The sequence below is a fragment of the Babylonia areolata genome, chromosome 19 (genome assembly GCF_041734735.1).
Source record: "Babylonia areolata isolate BAREFJ2019XMU chromosome 19, ASM4173473v1, whole genome shotgun sequence".
Lineage (NCBI taxonomy): Eukaryota > Metazoa > Mollusca > Gastropoda > Neogastropoda > Buccinidae > Babylonia > Babylonia areolata.
Genome location: NC_134894.1, coordinates 56,587,905 through 56,595,404, shown reverse-complemented (window position 1 = coordinate 56,595,404; position 7,500 = coordinate 56,587,905). Strand labels below are relative to the sequence as shown.

Here is a 7,500-nt window from a genome sequence, read left to right as displayed (position 1 = left end):
TAATTAAAAAAATACATAAATAAATAAATAAATAAATAAATAAATAAATGAATAAATAAACAGGAGGCTAGTATGTTAGTACTACCCACCTGTGCTGTTGCACGAGGAAAGACTGCCCACTGATGCTGAGGGAGTGGATGTCGATCTCCGTGCCGAAGCCTATGATGTGCCAGATGGTGTGGCTGCCCACACACACGTCCAGACCCTCCAGATGACCGTACAGGCGTCCGTTGAAGCCGTGCATCATGTTGCTTTCCTGGAATGTAAGGGTTATAAAGACGTTTAAAAAGAAAAAAAAACACATTCATGAATGAATCATGTGAATATTTATATAGCGCTTTTCCTCTATCTATGTTCTGTCCATCTTTATCTATGTTCTGTCCATCTTTATCTATGTTCTGTCCATCTTTATCGATGTTCTGTCCATCTTTATCTATGTTCTGTCCATCTTTATCTATGTCCTGTCCATCTTTATCTATGTACTGTCCATCTTTATCTATGTTCTGTCCATATTTATCTATGTCCTGTCCATCTTTATCTATGTTCTGTCCATCTTTATCTATGTAATGTCCATCTTTATCTATGTTCTGTCCATCTTTATCTGTGTACTGTCCATCTTTATCTATGTAATGTCCATCTTTATCTATGTTCTGTCCATCTTTATCTATATAGCGCTTTTCCTCGGACTGAGACCAAGCTCTAAGCACTTTACAAACACGGGGTCATTTGCACAACAGACTGCATAACTGGGTAGAGCCGACTGACGGCTGCCAACGGGCGCTCACTCCTGTGTCATTCAATCCGATTTCAGGCACGCACACATACACACTCAGACAGACATGTAACATTTTAGCGATATCCGTGCGTATAATTATGCAAAGTAAACTGACTATTTGAGCAGCTAACCTGAATGTTCTGTGTTTATGAGAAGTTGGAAAAGCGCGCACACGCACGTGAGCACACACGCTAGCGCACACACGCATTCGCTCTTTCCTTCTCTTTCTCTCTCTGTTACACACATACAAGAAAAAAGACACGCACACACGCACGCTCTCTCTGTCTTTCTGTCACACACACACACACACACACAACACACGGTGCCTTCGCCTTTATGCGCTCACCAGTGGATAAACGACTAAATGCACATGTTCATGAACAGATATAGGGAACAAACGAATGAGAAAATGAGCAAACGATCAAACAAATGAAAGAAATAATGAATGAATGAACATCTCCTTTTATATATTTATTTTTTTATTTTTTTTACCAAGAAGCCTTCGTCTTCTTTCAGTGTTTCAGCGGCCTGGGAGGAAATCTGCAGGTAGGTCTGTATGTTGTGGTCAATGTACCAGCTCAGGTTCTCGTCAAACACGTTCACCACCATAGCAAACTGTTTGAAGTATTTATTCTGCATCGTGTCCATCATTCCTGTGACAACAACACACGCAATTGCAAAGCATGCATGAAGATACACGCACACACGCACGCACGCACTCGCGAACGAATGTACACAGGCGTGCACAGATGCGCGAGGGACACGTGCACAGACACACACACACAAACACATACATATATTCATTCGCTCACATACACACACACATACACACACACACACACACACACACACACACTGATAGAGGGAGGGAATGATGAGAGAGAGAGAGAGAGAGAGAGGGGGGGGGGTTGTACTTTCCCTATTCGTTTTTGAATGAGGTAAACTTACCTGGCTTTAACACAGTCTACATACGGCGACTTTACCTAGCTTCAAATACAATCTATCCTTGGTGACCTTACCTTGCTTCAACTCCATCATCAACACAATCTACTCTACGGTGGTTGACAATAATAATAATAATAATAATTATTATTATTATGGTATTTATATAGCGCTGAATCTTGTGCGGCAAATCAAAGCGCTTTCGCACTGGTCATTCACACGCATGCATAACTCTAAAACTGGAGAAACTGAAGACAAGGAAGAGGCAGGGAAGGGAGGCTATTTTGGGAAGAGGTGGGTTTTAAGGCCAGACTTGAAAGAGCTGAGTGTGGAGACTTGACGAAGCGAAAGAGGAAGTTCATTCCAGTTGCAAGGTCCAGAGACAGAGAAAGAACGGTGGCCAACAGTCGAGAGCTTGAATCTGGGTATGCGTAAACAGAGTGGACCCGAAGCTGATCGTAGTGAGCGAGATGGAGTGAAAAGGTGAGGGCAATTGACGACCCTACCTGGCTTGCAGGTGAGCAGGATGCCAATGAGGCCGGCGTTGACGTCCCTGACGGTGTTGATGTGGGAGTGGTAGGTCCAGGTCATGCAATCAGGGTCGTCCTTGGTAGGAGAAACGTCCGGGGTCACCTCCCACAGGTACGTGTACTCCACACCTGGCCCCACACCCTCGTCCATCTTAAGCCTCCCGCTCGTGTCATCTATGTACAGCGCTCCTGGATGGGCAACAGAACAGGGGGGAGGGTGGGAGGGGGAGAGGAGAGGAGGGGGCGGAGGTGAGGGGGGGGGTGAGTGGGGGGAAGGAGGTGGAGGTAGGGGGTGGGGATGGGCAGGAGCGGTAGGGGTAGAGTTAGAGTGATGGATGGTGATTGTGATGATTTGTGAGTGGAGGTTAGTAATTTACTAGTACAACAGCAGCAGTAGCAGTTGTTGCTGTTGTTGTTGAAGCAGCAGCAGGAAGAATAGCAGCAGCAGCAGCAGCAGTAGTAGTAGTAGTAGTAGTAGTAGCAGAAGCAACAGCAGCAATAGTAGTAGTACTAGTAGTAGCATCATCATCATCATCATCATCAGCAGCAGCAGCAGCAGCAGCAGCAGTAGTAGTAGTGGTGGTAGTGCAGCGGCAGCAGCAGTAAATCAGCAGTATCAACAGTAGTTGTAGCACCAGCAGCACTGAGCTACAGGGGTCGTGATGGTTGCGGAGAGCAACAACAGCAACAGCAGCAGTAGCAGTTGTAGGAGTACACAACACAATTGTTCATGTTCAAGTCACCCAATTTGAATGCCCTCATGACGGGTGCAATAGCCGAGTGGTTAAAGCGTTGGACTGTCAATCTGAGGGTCCCGGGTTCGAATCACGGTGACGGCGCCTGGTGGGTAAAGGGTGGAGATTTTTACGATCTCCCAGGTCAACATATGTGCAGACCTGCTAGTGCCTGAACCCCCTTCGTGTGAATATGCAAGCAGAAGATCAAATACGCACGTTAAAGATCCTGTAATCCATGTCAGCGTTCGGTGGGTTATGGAAACAAGAACATACCCAGCATGCACCCCCCCGAAAACGGAGTATGGCTGCCTACATGGCGGGGTAAAAACGGTCATACACGTAAAAGCCCACTCGTGTGCATACGAGTGAACGCAGAAGAAGAAGAAGAAGAAGAAGAAGAAAAATGTCCTCATGGAAAAGGGAACAGTTGAATACAGCATCCTGTAAGTCGTCACTGATAATCTCATTAGAAAACATGCAGATCAATTCAATTCAATTCAATTCAAAATACTTTATTATCTGCTTCAACCAAAAACAGAAAATTTTCTTTAGGCTCACTTAAAATAAAATGCCAGTCAGCAAAAAAACAGACAGACACACCCTTCACTTATCACCATGCACACGTCAATTATTATGTAAAAAGAAAAACATGTGGGTAAGATACTATTACATTCAGAGTGTAACAACTGTGTGTGTGTTGCGTGTGTGCCCGTGTGCGCGCATGCATCGTTTTGTGTATACGTTTCAATCATTATAAAAAGGAGAATATTCAGTAATTATAACATTTAAAAAGACAAATGCTCATCAACAGGTAAAACCGAAAAAAACAACAAAAACAACAACAACAACAACAACAACAAAAAAAAAAAAAAAAAAAAACAACGAATGAGCAACTGGCACACCCTTCGTTGATCACAGCATACATATTAACTATCATATGTTAAAAGAAAACATTTAGGTAAGAAAACAAAAATCACATTTTAAGATAAAGTGAAACATTTCAATGATATAATAAGAAAATATTCATCATCGTCGAAATCATTCATGATAATCTCATCCTCTCCAACGTGAAGATTCGCATCCTCTGACGTTAGAACCAGTTATGATAAATGATAATGTTCGAAGTGTAATTGCGTTATATGTGTTTTGTTTACGTGTACACGAGGCATTTTGTCTTGTCTTATCTTAACTTTTGCTTTTCTTTTCTTTTCTTTTCGTCATCCACTCAAACGTGCAGATAGCCTCCTCGAATACATCGCTGACAATCTTATCTTATGGATTGTATTAAATGTTACTCATAACGTTCCATGAAACAAAACCAAGAGCTTGAGCTATCGAAACTGTCAACGCCCCCTTCAGAAAAAGCTGTGAAGGAAAAAAAGAAGCTAGTCTTTCCAACTTTCAGATCGTCCAACAATCAATCTTTACCTTCGTGTTCTTTCGTGTAGTGTCCATCTTCTCTTCAGTCGTTTTATGTCTGTATTTACCTTCGTTTACAATGATTTTGTGTTCTATCTGTCTATACGGTTCCGATCACGGCTCAGCCGCCGATGTTTTCTCCCCCCTCCACTAGACCTTGAGTGGTGGTCTGGACTGCTAGTCATTCGGATGAGACGATAAACAGAGGTCCCGTGTGCAGCATGCACTTAGTGCACGTAAAAGAACGCACGACAACAAAAGGGTTGTTCCTGGCAAAATTCTGTAGAAGATTCCACTTCGATAGGAAAAACAAATAAAACTGCACGCAGAAAAAAATACAAAAAAAGGGTAGCGCTGTAGTGCACGACGCGCTCTCCCTAGGGAGAGCAGCCCGAATTTCACACAGAGAAATCTGTTGTGATAAAAAAACCAAAAAAACAAAACAAAACAAAACAAATACAAATAAATACAAATCTTTATCTACGTTTCACTTCGTGTTCTGTCCATCTTTCTCTATGTTTCACTTCGTGTTCTGTCCATCTTTATCTATGTTTCACTTCGTGTTCTGTCCATCTTTATCTACGTTTCACTTCGTGTTCTGTCCATCTTTCTCTATGTTCTGTCCATCTTTATCTATGTTGTGTCCATCGTTATCTACGTTTCCCTTCGTGTTCTGTCCATCTTTATCTATGTTCTGTCCATCTTTATCTATGTTCTGTCCATCTTTATCTATGTACTGTCCATCTTTATCCATGTTCTGTCCATCTTTATCTATGTTCTGTCCATCTTTATTTATGTTCTGTCCATCTTTATCTATGTTCTGTCCATCTTTATCTATGTACTGTCCATCTTTATCTATGTTCTGTCCATCTTTATCTATGTTCTGTCCATCTTTATCTATGTTCTGTCCATCTTTACCTTCGTTTTCCTTCGTGTTCTGTCCGTCTTTATCTATGTTCCGTCCATCTTTATCTATGTTCTGTCCATCTTTACCTTCGTTTCCCTTCGTGTTCTGTCCATCTTTATCTATGTACTGTCCATTTTATCTATGTTCTGTCCATCTTTACCTTCGTTTCCCTTCGTGTTCTGTCCATCTTTATCTATGTTCTGTCCATCTTTATCTATGTTCTGTCCATCTTTACCTTCGTTTGCCTTCGTGTACTTCAAGCCATGGGGATGCATAGAGAAGTTCTGTCCGCTGATGGGCGCCATGTTCTTGAAGGTGACGATGAGGAGGTCCCCCTCATCACCTCCCACTACGGGGCCCAGCAGTCCCATCCACTCCTCGCGCGGCTTCTGCTGGGTGAAAGTGCCATCGGTGAACTCTCGGTACATTGCCTTCATGTACTTTCGGCCGATGCGATCTGGTCCCTTGGTCAGATAGGTTGCCGAGTTGCTCGTTTGCTGCATGTCCCTGTGAGGAGGAGGACAAGGGTGGTATGAGGAAAGAACGTTTTAAGACGAATTTGAATGTGAGTGCGCGCGACGGACGGGCGCAATAGCTGAGTGGTTAAAGCGTTGGACTTTCAACCTGAGGGTCTCCGGGTTCGAATCTCGGTAACGGCGCCTGGTGGGTAAAGGGTGGGGATTTTTTTTTTTCCCAGGAGCTCCCAGGTCAACATATGTGCAGACCTGCTTGTGCCTGAACCCACTTCGTGTGTGTACGCTAGCAGAAGATCAAATACTCGCGTTAAAAATCCTGTAGCCGATATCAGCGTTCGGTGGGTTATGGAAACAAGAACTCACCCAACATGCATACCCCCGAAAACGGAGAATGGCTGCCTTCATGGCGGGGTAAAAACGGTCATACACGTAAACGCCCACCCATGTTTATACGAGTGAACGTGGGAGTTGCAGCTCACGAACGCAGAAAAAGAAGAAGAATATGAATACTGGATGCTGAGTCATCCGAAAATGAGAAATTCGGCTTCTTAAATGTTGTTGGGACACGTAAGAGAGAGAGAGGAACAGAGACAGACACACAAAGAGACAAAGAGACAGAGCCAGAGACGGAGTGTGTGTGTGTGTGTGTGTGTGTGTGTGTGTGTGTGCGTATATGTGAATGTACATGCGTCATTAGCTTATTGTCAAAAGACTGCAACGCAATTAAAAAAAACAACATATGCATTCACACAATTACACGTCTGTGTCTGTGTGTGCGTGTGTGCGTGCGTGCGTGCATGTGTGTGTGTGTGTCTGTGTGTGTGTGTGTGTGTGTGTGTGTGTGTGTACGAAAAAGATAGGGGCAGGAAATAAGCCACAGCAAATAGGAAAAAAAAAAGCCACAGTCAGCAGTTAGCTGATACTCGCTTTTGACAAAATAAATACAGAGAATATAATTAATCATAAATCGATTTTCAATAACAAGCGGATTTCACGGTGAAAAAAAAAATCCATTGTTGTTGTTGCTGATGCAATAGGGACAGATTGTGGAGAACGAGGCAATATGTGAAATCTTTTCCTTCAGCGTTTAACTCACTCAGTACGGCCAGTCCTCTCTTCTCCTCTACACAGACCCCTCGGATGTCCAGTGGGTGTCTGAATGACCCAACCTTTAGCTTCCGTCGTCAGAATTGTGGTATTCTTTGTCAACATTCACGTCTTCAGTATAAGAGCCTTCCGCTTGCAATATTTTGATGATGGTAATTGGGGTGAAACGCTGTTAACGTCGTCTCTTTCGCCGTTCGTATGGAAAGAGTTAATTCTTGACTCCCTGTCTGTGTGGCTGTCTGTCTGTCCGTCTCTCTCGGTCTATCTATCTATCTATCTCTCACTCTCTCTTTAACCATTCTTCATTTTGCAACGTACATGTTGTCCCATCACTGGTACATGGAGCTCAGTCCAGACATTTGTGCTTTTATATTGACAGTACTCTGTTGTTCAGATAATACACATTCATTATACACTTTCACACAATGTATATGTTGGCTATGAATGTTGAGAGCTGATTTCCTATTCATGCGCCCCCCCCCCCCCTCCCCTCCCCCATTCTCTCCTCTCCACCTCTTTACCCCACCCCATCTTCCCCTCCAACAACACTTTTCATATATTCTTATGTGTGAGTTTCTTAATTTAAAAAAAAAAAAATCATGTTATT

General features: G+C 43.3%; 1 protein-coding gene across 2 annotated transcripts in view; it reads right to left on the bottom strand.

The window, feature by feature from the left end:
• The window catches only part of LOC143293870 (hephaestin-like protein), a 33,709-nt gene that overhangs the window by 21,789 nt on the left and 4,420 nt on the right, over positions 1-7,500 (bottom strand). Inside the window, exons 2-5 of one of the 2 annotated variants that reach the window (XM_076605187.1) lie at positions 5,546-5,817; positions 2,224-2,436; positions 1,268-1,428; positions 90-256 (exon numbers count right to left, since the gene is read on the bottom strand). In XM_076605187.1, the coding sequence (XP_076461302.1) occupies positions 90-256; positions 1,268-1,428; positions 2,224-2,436; positions 5,546-5,817 (813 nt within the window). Of the gene's footprint in view, positions 1-89; positions 257-1,267; positions 1,429-2,223; positions 2,437-5,396; positions 5,412-5,545; positions 5,818-7,500 lie in introns of those variants that run through there. The other variant, XM_076605189.1, reaches the window with a different exon arrangement.